The following is a 14,973-nucleotide window of genomic DNA, read 5'->3' as shown; positions in this document are numbered from 1 at the left end:
GAAATGTTGAAGTGATTTCTCTGATAGAACAAAGTTGTGAATATTTATTTTCTCTGCTATTGCTATTAGTTTGGTGTGACTTAATCTAACCAAAATATTCACTATTAATAACAGTGAGTAAGTGAGAGACTGATTACTAAGGGAGATTCAGAGGTTTGCATCTCTTTTGAAGTCTTTGAAGAACCTTTGGAATCCCACATTTTGCTCAGGAAAATATTGCTGTCCACTACATTTACTTTATGGGATGAACTGGTTTTCTCCAAGATTGTTCCACATGGTCTCTTTATCACACATTTTGTTCCTATCTTCTGTTAACCATGACAATTTCTGAAATGAATAGAAGAAAAATGAACACATGCAGCTTTTAATTGTGTCTCAGTTTACTAACACTTATGTGCTACATTATGCTGCGTGCGAAATAGATTTTATTTAAGTACTGTATGTATTGCTTACTTTGCACGGATTCTTGGCAATATATATATATCCATGTTATTAATTTGATGGCATCAATTTTCAACAAACCTGAATTTCATGCTCACAAGTCAGGAAACTAGAGGATACCCATCCTCTCATATGCAGATGATACTCTGGTCTAGCTCAGAAGAGCATGAATCCTGGGTGGGAAAAATCTCCTGCCCATTTATAAAAAATGCAAAATCATGGTTTGGAGTAAAAATATGAATAGAAAATCTAGATTTCAAAGGACCTGTAAGTACCTTGAAGTGAGAAGGGAAACATGTTGTGTGTCTCAGGCAGCATAATGATATTTTAATATTAGACACTTCTTTTTCTTCAGGAACAGGATGATCCCTGCCACTCTCTTAAAATATACTTTAAAAATTTTTTTTAAGCCCAAATACTTATTTCTGATCTTATAAGGAGTCCAGGTGGGAATTTGTGTCACAAATTGCCTCCTACAACTGACCCCATTTCATTGGGTTCACAACCCCTAGTGATCACAGAAAAGGAAGTGCAGGACCTATTTCACAGACAAAAGCCAGGAAAAGCTCCAGGCCCAGACAAGATAACTCCTTCTTGCTTAAAAGTCTGTGCTGACCAATTGGCCCCCATCTTCACCCATATTTTCAATAAATCACTAGAGATGTGCTATGTTCCTTCTTGCTTCAAACGCTCTACCATCATCCCAGTGCCGAAGAAGCCCACCATCAAGGAACTGAATGACTACAGACCAGTTGCTCTAACATCTGTAGTCATGAAAACCTTTGAAAGGCTAGTGCTTTCCTACCTGAAAACCATCACGAATCTGCTCTTAGACCCCTTGCAATTTGCATACCGAGCAAATAGATCAACAGATGATGCTGTTAATATGGCTCTGCACTACATCCTACAACATCTTGAGTCTCCAAAGACCTATGCAAGGGTCCTTTTTGTAGACTTTAGTTCAGCATTCAATACCATCATTCCAGACATTCTTCTAACTAAGCTAAACCAGCTACAGGTACGGAACAGACTTGTAAGTGGATCACAAGCTTCCTAACAAACAGGAAGCAGCAGGTGAAGCTAAGCAAGATCACATCAAATACCTGTACAATTAGCACAGGGCCCCCCCAAGGCTGTGTGCTCTCCCCACTTCTCTTCTCTCTGTATACCAATGACTGCATCTCCAATGATCCATTTGTTAAGCTACTGAAGTTCGCAGATGACACAACAGTGATTGGTCTCATTCGAGACAATGACGAATCCGCATATAGACGAGAGGTCGAACGACTAGCCTTGTGGTGCAACCAAAACAATCTGGAACTGAACACACTCAAAACCGTAGAAATGGTGGTAGACTTTAGGAAAAACCCTTCCATACTTCCACCTCTCACAATACTTGACAACACAGTATCAACAGTAGAAACCTTCAAATTTCTGGGTTCTATCATATCGCAAGATCTCAAATGGACAGCTAACATCAAAACATCATTAAAAAGGACAACAAAGAATGTTCTTTCTGCGCCAACTCAGTAAGCTCAAACTGCCCAAGGAGCTGCTGATCCAATTCTACAGAGGAATTATTGAGTCTGTCATTTGCACCTCTATAACTGTCTGGTTCGGTTCTGCAACCCAACAAGAAAAACACAGACTTCAGAGGATAATTAGAACTGCAGAAAAAATAATTGCTACCAACTTGCCTTCCATTGAGGACCTGCATACTGCACGAATCAAGAAGAGGGCCGTGAAAATATTTGCAGATCTCGCATCCTGGACATAAACTGTTTCAACTCCTACCCTCAAAACGACGCTATAGAGCACTGCACACCAGAACAACTAGACACAAGAACAGTTTTTTCCCGAAGGCCATCACTCTGCTAAACAAATAATTCCCTCAACACTGTCAGACTATTTACTGAATCTGCACTACTATTAATCGTTTCATAGTTCCCATCACCAATCTCTTTCCACTTATGACTGTATGACTATAACTTGTTGCTGGCAATCCTTATGATTTATATTGATATATTGATCATCAATTGTGTTGTAAATGTTGTACCTTGATGAACGTATCTTTTCTTTTATGTACACTGAGAGCATATGCACCAAGACAAATTCCTTGTGTGTCCAATCACACTTGGCCAATAAAACTCTATTCTATTCTAAATAATACCACGGAAATAGTACAAATAAAATTTGAAAGCTGTTCTTACTGTCCCAGGATGTATAGCTAATCTCTTACCTGAGGTGGGAATGCCTAAAAAGATGTTATATCTCACGATTAGTTGATCAGGGGTGGCTGATCAACTGAAGATGGGTGAAGATCAGGGGTGAAATCCAGCAGGTTCTGACAGGTTCTGACGGAAATTTTGAGCAGTTCGGAGAACCAGCAAATACCACCTCTGGCTGGCCCCAGAGTGGGGTGGGAATGGAGATTTTGCAATATCCTTTCTCCAGGAGTGAGGAGGGAATGGAGATTTTACAGTATCCTTCCCCTGGAGTGGGGTGGGAATGGAGATTTTACAGTATCCTTTCCCTGCCACGCCCACCAAGCCATGCCACACCCACCAAGGCACACCACGCCCACCAAGGCACGCCCACAGAACCAGTAGTAAAAAAATGTGGATTTCACCACTGGAAGGTGGCCTTTTCTGCAGCATCCCCCTCCCCTCTTTGGATCGCCCTGCAAGGAGGGAGCTCTGCCTTTGCAGAAATGGGTCGGGCGGTTTGTACAGAGGATTGGCGGGGGGTAGGATGTGCAGCCCTCTAGGATGGAGAGCGGGGCAAGAGAAGGCGCCAAGGTTCGCTTGGGCAGTCAAGCCAGATGGCGGAGGGAAACTCAAAGCGTTGGGGGCTTCAGAAGGGCAGAATGTGCTTCAGAATGTGCAGCTCCTGGCTCTAACAGTGAGTGACGTGAGTGAAGTCAAGTTGGCCATGCCCACCCAGTCACATGACCACCAAGCCATGCCCACAGAACCGGTAGGAAAAATTTTGGATTTCACCACTGCTGAAGATCCTGTTGTTTTTTTCACCAACCTATTGTATTGGCAGAGAACAATTATTCAAACTTCGAGCTCTAGGCTAATTAGAATTACTCTGCCACTTTTGGGACACATCCACATCCACACCCACCCATCCTCCCCACAACTCAGATGCCTTGATTGATTTATCACTGGTTGATGTGATAACCATCAGTCTATATTATATATGTGCAATATATTGTAGGAAAAGAATATCATAATTTGTGTGTGTGTGTGTATGGTTCTGTGGGCGTGGCTTAATTGGTGGGCGTGGCTTGGTGGTCAGATGACTGGGTGGGCGTGGCCAATAACAATAAATAATAAAAATAATAAACAAAGTATACAAAACAATAAGAGGCACCAAAAACCAACTTTCAGACTTTACACCCACATAACACAACTGACTCGCACACAATTTAAAAGCAGCTGCAGTTCACCCAAAATGGCCCCTGCAACAAGCAGAAACCTCACACAGCCACAAAAAGCTCAAAAACCAACTTTCACACTTTACACATGTACAACACAACACATCTGACTCACATACACAAAATGCCACATACAGCTTTGTGAGATTTTGTGTGTTTGGGTAGTTAAGAGTGAAACACTACAGAAACACACCCAATCTCAGAAAGCTGCACAAATATTTTATTTTATTATTTATTTTATTTATATTTTTTAGATCAGGGGTCTCCAACCTTAGTAACTTTAAGGTTTGTAAACTTCAACTCCCGGAGCTGAGGAACTCTGGGAGTTGAAGTCCACAGCCTTAAAGTTACTAAGGTTGGAGACCCCTGTTTTAGATAAAAGCAGCTAAATTTAAAACTTGATTAACTTTAAATTGCTGTCTAAAAAAACCAACTCCTTTAAAAAACCCCAATTAATTATTTTTAAAGCCCCACCCCAATTGGAGACAGGCAGATTGAGTTGCTCACCGAGGAAATGAATTGCAGGCAGGCAGATTCAGTTGCTAGCTGATGCAACTGATTGCAAGGCTTAGCGAGCCCGAAAGGAACAGTAATTAGGTAAGTGAGGAGGGGGCTCTTGTAAGAGGTTGTTAAAAAAGTGATTTTAAAAGCCTGCAATGATGAGGCAACTAAGCTGGGGTCGCCAGAGGAAAAAAAGGTTTTAAAACAACAATCCCAGCTGAAGTTGCCTTATCGCCAGAACCTCTTAAAAGGATTGTTTTAACAACCTCTTCGGCCGAAGAGCTTGTAGAAAACATGTTTTTTAAGGTTCTGGTGATGAAGCAACTCAGCTGGGATCGCCAGAGGAGCCTTTTAAAACCTTTTTTTTTACAACCTCTTCGGCTGAAGAGGTTGTTAAAAAAAAACTTTTAAAGGGTTCTGATAATCCCAGCTGAGCCATGTGATCATCGAAGGCTTTTTTTTTACTTTTAAAGGCATTTTTTCAGCTGAAGAAAAGATGCTTTTAAAAGTAAAAAGCAAACAAACCTCTGATGATGGCGCGGCTCAGCAGGGGCAGTGGGCAGGGCAGAGATTTTTGCTACCGGTTCTCTGAACCACCAACCGCCATCGCTACCGGATCAGGCGAGCCGGTCCGAACCGGGAGCATTTTACAACTGGTATATCTGTATGAAAGAGAGAGGGAGAGAAAGATTGTATTGATAACACCTTCTTCAGAAAATATTTGAAAGTAAATAGAGGAGGAAGATATTCACTTGGGGTTATAACTGTTTTAGATCTACTAGTGACATGGAGAAGATGGGGAAAAGAAATTCTTAATCTCTTTCTTGTCAGCCATGTCAGTTTTCAGCTGTTTTACAGACTTTCCAGTTGTCTTTATTCTTGGATGTTTGAAATGTACAATGTTTTCAGAAATTCTGCCAGCTCCCAACCGTTCTCTGGAGTTTAAGATAAGTCCTTGAGATGAACAGCAGCTTCTCTCTGCGTGCATCTCTTCCAGTTGAGATAAAGAGAGGGCTTTGTAGGCCAATCTTCACAAGCTTCCTACTTATCTCTTATGGAATATGGGGAAAATCCTTGTGTCCTTGGAGCACTGCGATTCAGCTGTGGCTATTTACAAGGTCAGAAATCTCCACTTGGAGGCAGGATTCTCTATCTGCTATGTCTTTATTAGAAGTAATAAAGAAGTTGGCCAAGAAAACTTCCCCTTGCTATATAGCATTAGTGGGATAAGTTTTCTGAAAGTAAAGAGAATCCTTTAGGCCATTAGGAAGCTGACTTATTGTTCTCAGAACCATAGCTTCCTGCTTAAAATTTAACAGGTTTTAGGAGAATTAGTTGGCTTTTGCCTAGTCAGTGATCTTTATTGATGGAATTAGGTTTGGTATGTGAACGGTCTTGAATGGGTTGGATGCATCATTTACTGGGGCATGGGAACATAGAGGACATAATCCCAGGTTGATTTCTCCAGTGAAAAAATTGCTGGTACCTTTCTCAGAAAGTAATTGAATGTTACTAGGGAACATTGGAGGTCTTTTCCTCCAATATCCTTGCAGAAAACTTAAAGTCTTGTGAATATTAATAGAACTTTTTTCCATTACCTTTTAATTGTTTTCTTTCTTCCTCTTCCTTTATTGTAAGCAAAAGAATACGAACACGAGTATGTCTGTCTGTTGAATGAGCAGTTCATGATTTCATTCTAAAAATTCTTCTTTCAGGTAGTCAGCTGTCTGTAGATAGAAGACACTTAGTTTTGTCTTCTGGAACGCTGAGGATTTCTGCAGTGGCTTTACATGATCAAGGACAATATGAATGTCAAGCTGTCAACATTGTAGGATCTCAAAGAGTTGCTGTCCATCTGAGCGTACAGCCAAGAGGTAAGCTTGCATAAGCCAATTTGCATGCAATTATTTCTTTACGTTTTTGAGTATTTAAATTTTACACTGTTTTTAAATGTTTCCTCCTCTTTTGCTAGGGCAGTGATGTAATTCTATTTTAAAAAGTCCTTTTAATCTTCGCTTTCTGTGGCTTACTTATATTTTCCATACTGTAACTATGTTGACTGTGTGATAGTTCAATTGTTTCAAAGATCTAGCACATGATTTTTTCTTAATTTGTTGTACAACTAGATTGTGTTGTACAACTAGACTTAGTATCCCATGACTATCACTAAGTGTTGTATTTTATGATTTATGATGAATGTATTTTTATGATGACTATGATCATGATTTATCACTTATAGCTTTTATGTACACTGAGAGTTTATGCACTGAAGATTAACTCCAATCACATTTGGCCAATAAAGAATTCTATTCTATTCATTGTTTTCTTACAAACAAAAATCAGTATTTTGTTTACTGAAATGAATTGACTAAACTAAATATGCTCTAGGAAAGGTTCCCTAAAATGGATGAGGACAATTGTGGAGGGGAAACAAGAGGGTTAATATCTCACCCCCATAAATTTTTTATTAGTACTCTGATCTGAGCCAGGTCCCCAAGCTTCCTTCTGAATACAGTAATGATATCTTTACTAATTGCATGTTTAAATAAAACTTAGCTGAAATCCAAAATGCAGCTATTACTGGGTGGATAGAGAGCTGAGGAGCAGAGAAGATTATATGTGGGAAAAATAGGAACTTCATAGCTGTTAAAGCATAACAATGCATTAGTCCTTGTACTAGGAAAGGAATGTTAGCATGAAGAGTTGAAAAAAATGGCTAAGAAACTAATTTAAGAAGTTTTTATCCTGAATCAAGTCTTTGGAATGAACTCAGGTTCCCGTTGTATATAATTATAAAATATAATTATTATTCAGTCAATAGAGCTAAAAGAAATTTATTCAATCCTTAATTTTAGGTAAATTATATTCTGCACTATATATTAATAGAATGATGTTGTTAGACTGAAAACTAGGCAATTATGATTTGAATAAAAATTGTTTATTTAAAAAATTTTATCAGCTTGATATTTCCTTCTGGGAATCTTTATTTTAGTAACTCCTGTGTTTGCTAATGTTCCAAGTGACATGACAGTGGAAGTGGGTACAAATGTACAGGTTCCATGCAGTTCTCATGGAGAGCCAGAGCCAGTAATAACATGGAATAAGGTACTGCATGCCAGTTTCATATTTCCTAACTTCCTGCAGAGTTCAGACTGTAAAAAGAATATGTTTGCTTCTTCTCTATGTAACATCTTACCTTTCCTTTGTCTGAAACCACCTATTGTAGAGGCTATTCAAAAGGCAGTGAGATTTTAATTAATAGGCTACTTTGATAAGTGTTTAAAGTGTTACACTGAAAATCTAATTCCTTCCAATTACAGGTATTCCTCAACTATGACTATAATTGAGCCCAAAATTTCTGTTGCTAAGTCAGACAGTTAAGTGAGTTTTGCCCCATTTTATGACCTTTCTTGCCACAATTGTTAAGTGAATCATTGCAGCTAAGTTAGTAACACAGTTTTTAAGTGAATCTGGCTTCCCCATTGACTTTGCTTGTCAGAAAGTCACAAAGACTGATCACATGACCCCGGGATACTGCAACCATGAAAACTATGAGCCAGTTACCAAGCATCCGGATTTTGATCACATGGCTATGGAGATGCTGCAACTGTTGTGTGAAAAACGATCATAAGTCACTTTTCAGACCTATTGTATCTATAGACAGTCAGCAATGAATGGTTGTAAGTCAAGGATTGCCTGCATTCACAGGATATACACAATTCTGTTAAATTTCAGTAAAGCATTAGGAAACACTGTGTGTATTCCCAGGTTGATCTGAAAAAAAAACCTGTTCAAATAAATACAACATTAAAATACAGGTTTTTATTCTATGGTGATTGTGATGGAAAGCTTGAAGGCATTGTTTTTCTACACAAAGCATATATGCCTTTCAAATTATGTACAGATAGTCCTAGATTATGATAGCCTTGGAAACGGTGCTTCCAGTTACCATAAAACTTGCCATTCCCCTCTCCCCATGGTTACATTTTGGTTGTTTGGCAACTAGCTCAAATTTATTGCCAAGGACCTTACAAGCAGAGGGGATGGAGTGAAGCTGGAATCTTTCCTCAACTCCCTAAAAGATTTCATCTCTGTGCACAGAGAGGAGCTGAAATCCTTTAGTGGGCCGAAGGAACAGAACTAGAATTTTTAGGATTTCAGCTCCATTCGCCTAAATTTTTGAAGATTCCAGCTCTGTTCTTGAAGCCCGCCAAAGGATTTCCCCTCCAAGCACGGAAGGGAAGTGAAATCCCTCAGTGGGCTGCAAGAACAGAGCTGAAATCCTGAATTACATGGGGCAGGGACGACGACTGAAATCTTTTGGTGTACTGGAGAAACATTTGAAAGTGAAAGGGGCTGCCTGCCAGTAGGATTTCAGCTCCATGTGAAACTGAAATCTCCCAACAGACAGATCTTTTGCTCTCTCCACTTAATGACCCAAGAGATTGCTTAACAATTAAAACAGAGAGTGCTGGATTGTGGTCAGTGAGCAAACAATTTTTTCTTAATCACTTAATCACAAGGTCCGAGATTCAGGTTCCAATCGTGGCCATAAGTCGAAGACTACCTACAATATCTCTCAAATAGCCAAAGTATAAATGTGTAAAGCTAAGGTGAACTTGTATTTCAAAAGTTAAATCAACTTTTCTCAGGCCAGATCTGCATAAGTTAATAACCAGAAAGTCAAATGTAAGTTTTCAGCAACTTTTGAGGCTGTTTGTAAACTCTCAAAGTTGAGTCCAAACTTACCGTATATACTCGAGTATAAGCCGAGTTTTCCAGCACGTTTTTTGTGCTGAAAACCGCCCCCTCGGCTTATACTCGAGTCTACGTCTTCGGGAACCCCGCACAGGAGGGGGTACCGAACGGACTCCCATGGGAGGGACGGGGAGCGGGCCCGCCGAGGTCTCGCGGGATTTGTCGCCCCCAGGCCGGCCCCCATTCCCGTGTCTGGTGGGCAGACGGCGCAAACTTGGCGGGCTGTGCATTGGCGCGGGGAAGCCCTGGTGGTGCAGTGAGAGGGCTGGGCAGGGGCCGCCAGCCTTCTCGGCTGAGGAGGAGGTTTCCCGACCGCGAGCTTCGCCGCGAGAGCCACCCAAAGGCCAGAAGAAAGGTCATTCCATCGAGTAATGGGCGAAGGCTCCTTCCTCTCCGCCTTACCCATGCTATGCGAGCCGGCTGGGCTGCAACCCCGCCGCCGCTCCTTCCTCAGCCTCCCGGGCCTCGCGCTCTAGCAGCCGCCAAGCTCAGGCCGGACTCGGCAGCTCCCCATCAGCACTCGCACGCGCGATTCGGGCAGGAGGTCGGGCTCGCTCTGTGGCGGTGGCGCCTCCGCCCGCCACCGCCGCCGCCGCCGCCACCGCCACGGAGCGAGCCCGACTCCTCCTGCCCGAATCGCACCGTGCGAGTGCTGATGGGGAGCTGCCGAGTCGGCCTGAGCTTGGCGGCTGCTGAGCGCGAGCCCCGGGAGGCTGAGGAAGGAGCGGCGGCGGCGGGGTTGCAGCCCAGCCGGGCTCGCACAGCATGGGTAAGGGAGAGGAAGGAGCCCGCTCCATTACTCGATGGAATGACCTTTCTTCTGGCCTTTGGGGTGGCTCGCGGCCCAACTGGTGGTGTTGGGGCAGCAGCTGCGCTTTCTAGCAAAAGGTCGCTCGCCCAAAACTCCTCGCCTTCTCCTGGGAAGGGCTGGATGGCTAGCCGGGAAGGGTTGAATAAGCCAACCTCCTCCCTCCCTCCTCCTCTCCCCATAGCGAAAAGCGTTTTCCCGTGGGAAGAGAGAGAGAGAGAAAGGAGGGGCCGTTCCTCCCCTTCTTTCATTCTTTCTTCTCCCTCCGTGCTTCAGAAGCTGGGCGTGTGTGTGCGCGCCTGTGTGCCCTAGTCCTTCCTTCTCTTGGTGGCGCTGCCCCAAAGCCCCAGCGGCCACTCAACCGGCCGGGAAGGGGCCCGACGGAGGAGAAGGCTTTCCTGAAGGTCGATCCAGCTAGTAGTCACCGTGCTGGGCGACCTGGAGCAGCTGCTCTTCAGCCAGATGCTCGGTGAGTCAGCCCGTCCCTTCCTTCCCGTGGGGTCTGCCTTGCTGGTGAAGGTTATTGGGGCTTTTGAGCAAGGGAGGAGGAACGCGAGCACCGCCTTCGCTGGCATTCCGGGATTTCCCTTTGTTTAGAGCTGGGAATCCTCCTTCCCCTTTGCACTCCCTCCCTCCTCTCTCTCTCTCTCTCTCTCACACACACACACACACACACAGACTTCTAAAGTCGATTGGCACAATGCTAAGCAAACACAGCAGTGGGTCAAGGGTGAAGAGCTAGGAACCTGGCAGGTGAAAGGTTGAGCGACATGAAGGCAAAGACCACAATTGTTTTAAGAAAGAAGCTTTAGCAGGGAGGGGGATGGGAGGGTGTTTTAAGTTTTGGCAAACAGCCAGGCCAACTGTATTGGAGAAGGTCACACAACTGGCCTTAACATTTTAGCTGCTGTCTTTTCCTCACACTTGGGTTTAATGATATTAGAGATCCTTATTGCCCTGCCAAAAAAAAAAAAGAGCCACTAGCGTCTATGAAAATTAACCTTCTCTGCCAAGAGACACTGTGCAGGGTATTTTCACTATTGGTGTGCATACAGGCTTAGATTTGTGCTGGGTTCTTAGTGCTTAGAGCACTGACCTTCAGAGGCACCCTGGTCCCTTGGAAGCTAAAGGAGGACTCATTTTCATGCTTGCAGTTGTATTGTCAATTTCTGTGAGACAATGTTGTTGAAGTAACTCACTCACTCATTCATTCATTCATTCATTCCTTGTGTGTCCAATCACACTTAGCCAATAAAAATTCTATTCTATTCTATTCTATTCATTCATTCATTCATTTTATTTTGTCAAATACATATTAAATAATTATATAAATATAAGCATGAATTGAATACATAAAGGAATACAACTAAAGGGAACATTAGGACAGGGACGGTAGGCACGCTGGTGCTCTTATGCACGCCCCTTACAGACCTCTTAGGAATGGGGTGAGGTCAATACTAGATAGTCTTTGGTTAAGGCTTTGGGGATTTTGGGAAGAGACCAGAGTCAGGTAGCACATTCAAGGCATTAACAACTCTGTTACTGAAGTCACAATTTCTGCAATCTAGATTGGAGGTTCACTTTTAAGTTTGAATCTATTGTGTTCTCGTGTATTGTTGTGGTTGAAGCTGAAGTAGTCATTGATAGGAAGTACATTGTAGCAGATAATTTTATGAGCTATGCTCAGGTCATACCAAAGGCGGCGTAGTTCTAAATTTTCTAAAGCTGGGAATCCTCCTTCCCCCTTTTGCACTTTTATTGTTTTTCGTTCAAATAAATATTCATGTTATTTTACTTAGCTCTATCTTTATTTTTTACATTGACCAGTAGCTGCCTCATTTCCCACCCTCGGCTTATACTCGAGTCAATAGTTTTTCCCAGTTTTTTGTGGTAAAATTAGGTGCCTCGGCTTATATTCGGATCGGCTTATACTCGAGTATATACAGTAGTTCTGCCTAGGTTAAATTTCCTAAAGGCAATTGGATTCAGTCAGAGCTAATTTTGACCATTAACTTAAATGAGTCTCCTCGAAGCATTATTAAATCTGATTGCAAAGCACTCAGTAGAAACCAAGAGGTCTGCTCATATGATAGTATTTTTTTTCTTTTCTCTCCTTCCTCCTCCATTTTCTTACGTTTGGTGCATCTGCTGCAGAACATTTTCTCCTAAAGGAGCATATTTGGAGGGCATATTCTGGAGTGCAGGAAGAAGTGAAGGAATCACATTTTTCTGTTTTGCAGAAGTGGTAATCCCATCAGTGGTAGTTACTATTTTCCTGGGAGATCTTACAATAGTCTTTCTTAAACTGTTTAACTCAATTGCACCTTTTCTGGTCTTGAATAATATAATTACATCCCCAAAAAAGAAAACAGATTATTTTTCACAAACTTCTCAGCAGTGGCAGTCCCAAACTAGATCCTAAATAACTAAGTAACTAAATTGCTCCATTCACCCCAGGATATATCCACATTGCCCCATGTTTAAAAACCACTGCTTTAGAACATGGCTAGGCTTTGAAAATACAGATTATGAATTTGAATCAAGAATTCCTTATCAGTTAGAGTTGGAAATTTACATTTACATTTTCCTTTGACCAAATTTACACATAACAAACATCTTCAAAAAATGAAGTTCTTCTAAAACACTGTCCAAGTTATGGAATATCTTGGCCTTTTGATTGCTACAGGATGGTGTTCAGGTGACAGAAAGTGGGAAATTCCATGTTAGCTCTGAAGGATTTCTTACTATTCGAGATGTTGGCCCGGCAGATCAAGGCCGTTATGAATGCGTAGCAAGGAATACGATTGGATATTCCTCAGTTAGCATGGTGCTAACTGTGAACGGTAAGATTTATACATGAGAATAGACAACTGCAGATTAACTATTGTGTGCATTAAATTGAATTATTAAAAATTATCAGTGTAATACATGGTATTTTGGAGAAATTATTAAATTTGACTTTAATAATCATCTCTCTTTTAGTAACTTTTATTTAATACAACTCATAAAGTGGCACTGAGTAACATGTTTGTTGGTTGCGGATTTAAATCAAGGACAGATCTTGAACTTAAATAATTGTTTAATGGAGAATTTTTTAATGTTCAGTGTAATAATTTATTTCAAAAGCTTTGGGGAAATTATACTTATCAATGGACACAAAAATGCCAAACAAACAAAATGTTTGACAGAAACATTTGTCAAAATGTTTGACAAAAACAAAATGTTTGACAGAAAAAGTCTCATTTTCATCATATTTCTTTATCTTTTCCACTTTTTTTGTACTTTCTTTTGTCTAGAGCATGGGTATCAAACTCACTGCATCACATTGATGTCACATGATGTATTGATGTCACATGATGTATTGCAATGTTTTTTGCCTTCATGGAGTTGGGTGGGCGTGATGCAGCTGGGCCACGGACCGCCAGTGTGACACCCCTGGTCTAAAGCAAGGGGTTATTAACCTCCATGGATATATTTCATGAAATCCATGAACATGAATGGGAGAAATGTCCCAGCTTTATTTTCACTACTTCACTAACTGAAATTTAGTTTGTCTTGTATTGATTTAAAGGATTTTTTTCAAAAAAACCACACATATTGCTATATTGCATATTTACTATTTTTTATATTTCGATCATTTTATTTAAGAATAATTAGCTTCCTTTGTAGTACTATCTAGGTCAATATATTTTATTTTATGTTTTTGACTATATTTTTATGACAATAGATTGGTGGGTTTAATCAGTCGCTCAAAGGTGGCATGATGAAAAAAGTTTTTCTAGACATAAAATCTATAAGTTCTTCCCATGTTAGGGGTATGATGGGGATAATGGCTGCAATTTTTTTTCTTTTTTAAATAATGGCAGCAAATTACAAAAAGGAAGGAAAACAAGGATATTATGCTTATATTATAAATAATATAAGATATATTATTCATCTAATAGTATATCAGATATTGCCATGCAACAAAAGGTTGTCGTTTTGCACCTTAAGTGAGCACTCCTGTTCAGTGCTCCTGATCAATCATTCTTTTGAAGGGCATTGCAGCCCAAATTCTCCACATTGCATATCCTGTAGCTAGAGAGCTTACTCACTCATTCTGATTGTTCTGAAGAATTTTTTTTCTGGAAAAAAAATGGAAACTATATTTTTAAATTACAGTTGTGAAAGAATAATTTTGTAGTTTTCTAACATTCCCATTAGATGAGTAATTTTACAGAAAATTGTAAATAGAATTTTATTTTTAATACCAAAATAATGTTATGTCTAGACTTTGCTTATCTGTGTAACTCTGAAAAAATGTTTAATTTCCCCTTTTTTTCTTTTTAGTTCCTGATGTGAGTCGAAATGGAGATCCATTTGTAGCAAGCTCAATTGTTGAAGCTATTGCTACTGTTGACAGAGCAATAAACTCCACACGCACACATTTGTTTGATAGGTATTGTATATATAATTGGAAAGATTTGTTTACATCATAATAATATATTGGTTGTCTCTTAATTACTTGATTACGTTACTTGATCTTGACTTGGCATCACAATATCCTAATTCTTATAATTATTTTAGTTGGGGTTTTTTTTCAGTTTCCTATCCTTTCACAAATACACCAGTTAGGTATTTGTGTAATATAGTAGATGACAGTAGTCTCTTTTCCCATTGGATGCTGGAACTTTCCTCCTTCATGTCTTCTGGTTATTTCCATTGGGTCATACCAATTGAAGGGGAGGCCTATTTTAAATGAAGGCTGCTAAACATTGGAAATGAAAGTTACTGAAACTTAATATTATTCCTTGATGGCTTAACAAAAGATTCCTCTTAAGCAGCTGTTGAATGCTATTTTTAAAAAAAATCTTTTTTTTTATTGGCTTGCAGTACTGGATAATTACTTGAGGTATGTACTTGTAAATTGTTTAGAGATGTTTAATATAAGCATTATTACTAATCTTGAATAGCATTAAGATTAAAACTAGAGTTAAGTTAATCTTATACTTCTAGACACTATGTTTATTTTTTGTCTTCTTCT

At 40.4% G+C, this 14,973-nt stretch overlaps 1 protein-coding gene across 3 annotated transcripts in view; it reads left to right on the top strand.

Annotated features, from left to right (window-relative positions):
• The window catches only part of PXDN (peroxidasin), a 107,070-nt gene that overhangs the window by 63,039 nt on the left and 29,058 nt on the right, over positions 1 to 14,973 (top strand). For all 3 annotated transcript variants that reach the window (XM_058177772.1, XM_058177763.1, XM_058177780.1), the window contains 4 exons: positions 6,100 to 6,258; positions 7,377 to 7,489; positions 12,637 to 12,793; positions 14,280 to 14,388. In XM_058177772.1, coding sequence (XP_058033755.1) covers positions 6,100 to 6,258; positions 7,377 to 7,489; positions 12,637 to 12,793; positions 14,280 to 14,388 — 538 coding nt within the window. The remainder of the gene's footprint in view (positions 1 to 6,099; positions 6,259 to 7,376; positions 7,490 to 12,636; positions 12,794 to 14,279; positions 14,389 to 14,973) is intronic.

This window comes from Ahaetulla prasina, chromosome 1 (assembly GCF_028640845.1).
Source record: "Ahaetulla prasina isolate Xishuangbanna chromosome 1, ASM2864084v1, whole genome shotgun sequence".
NCBI lineage: Eukaryota > Metazoa > Chordata > Lepidosauria > Squamata > Colubridae > Ahaetulla > Ahaetulla prasina.
This window is presented reverse-complemented; position numbering and strand designations above follow the sequence as displayed.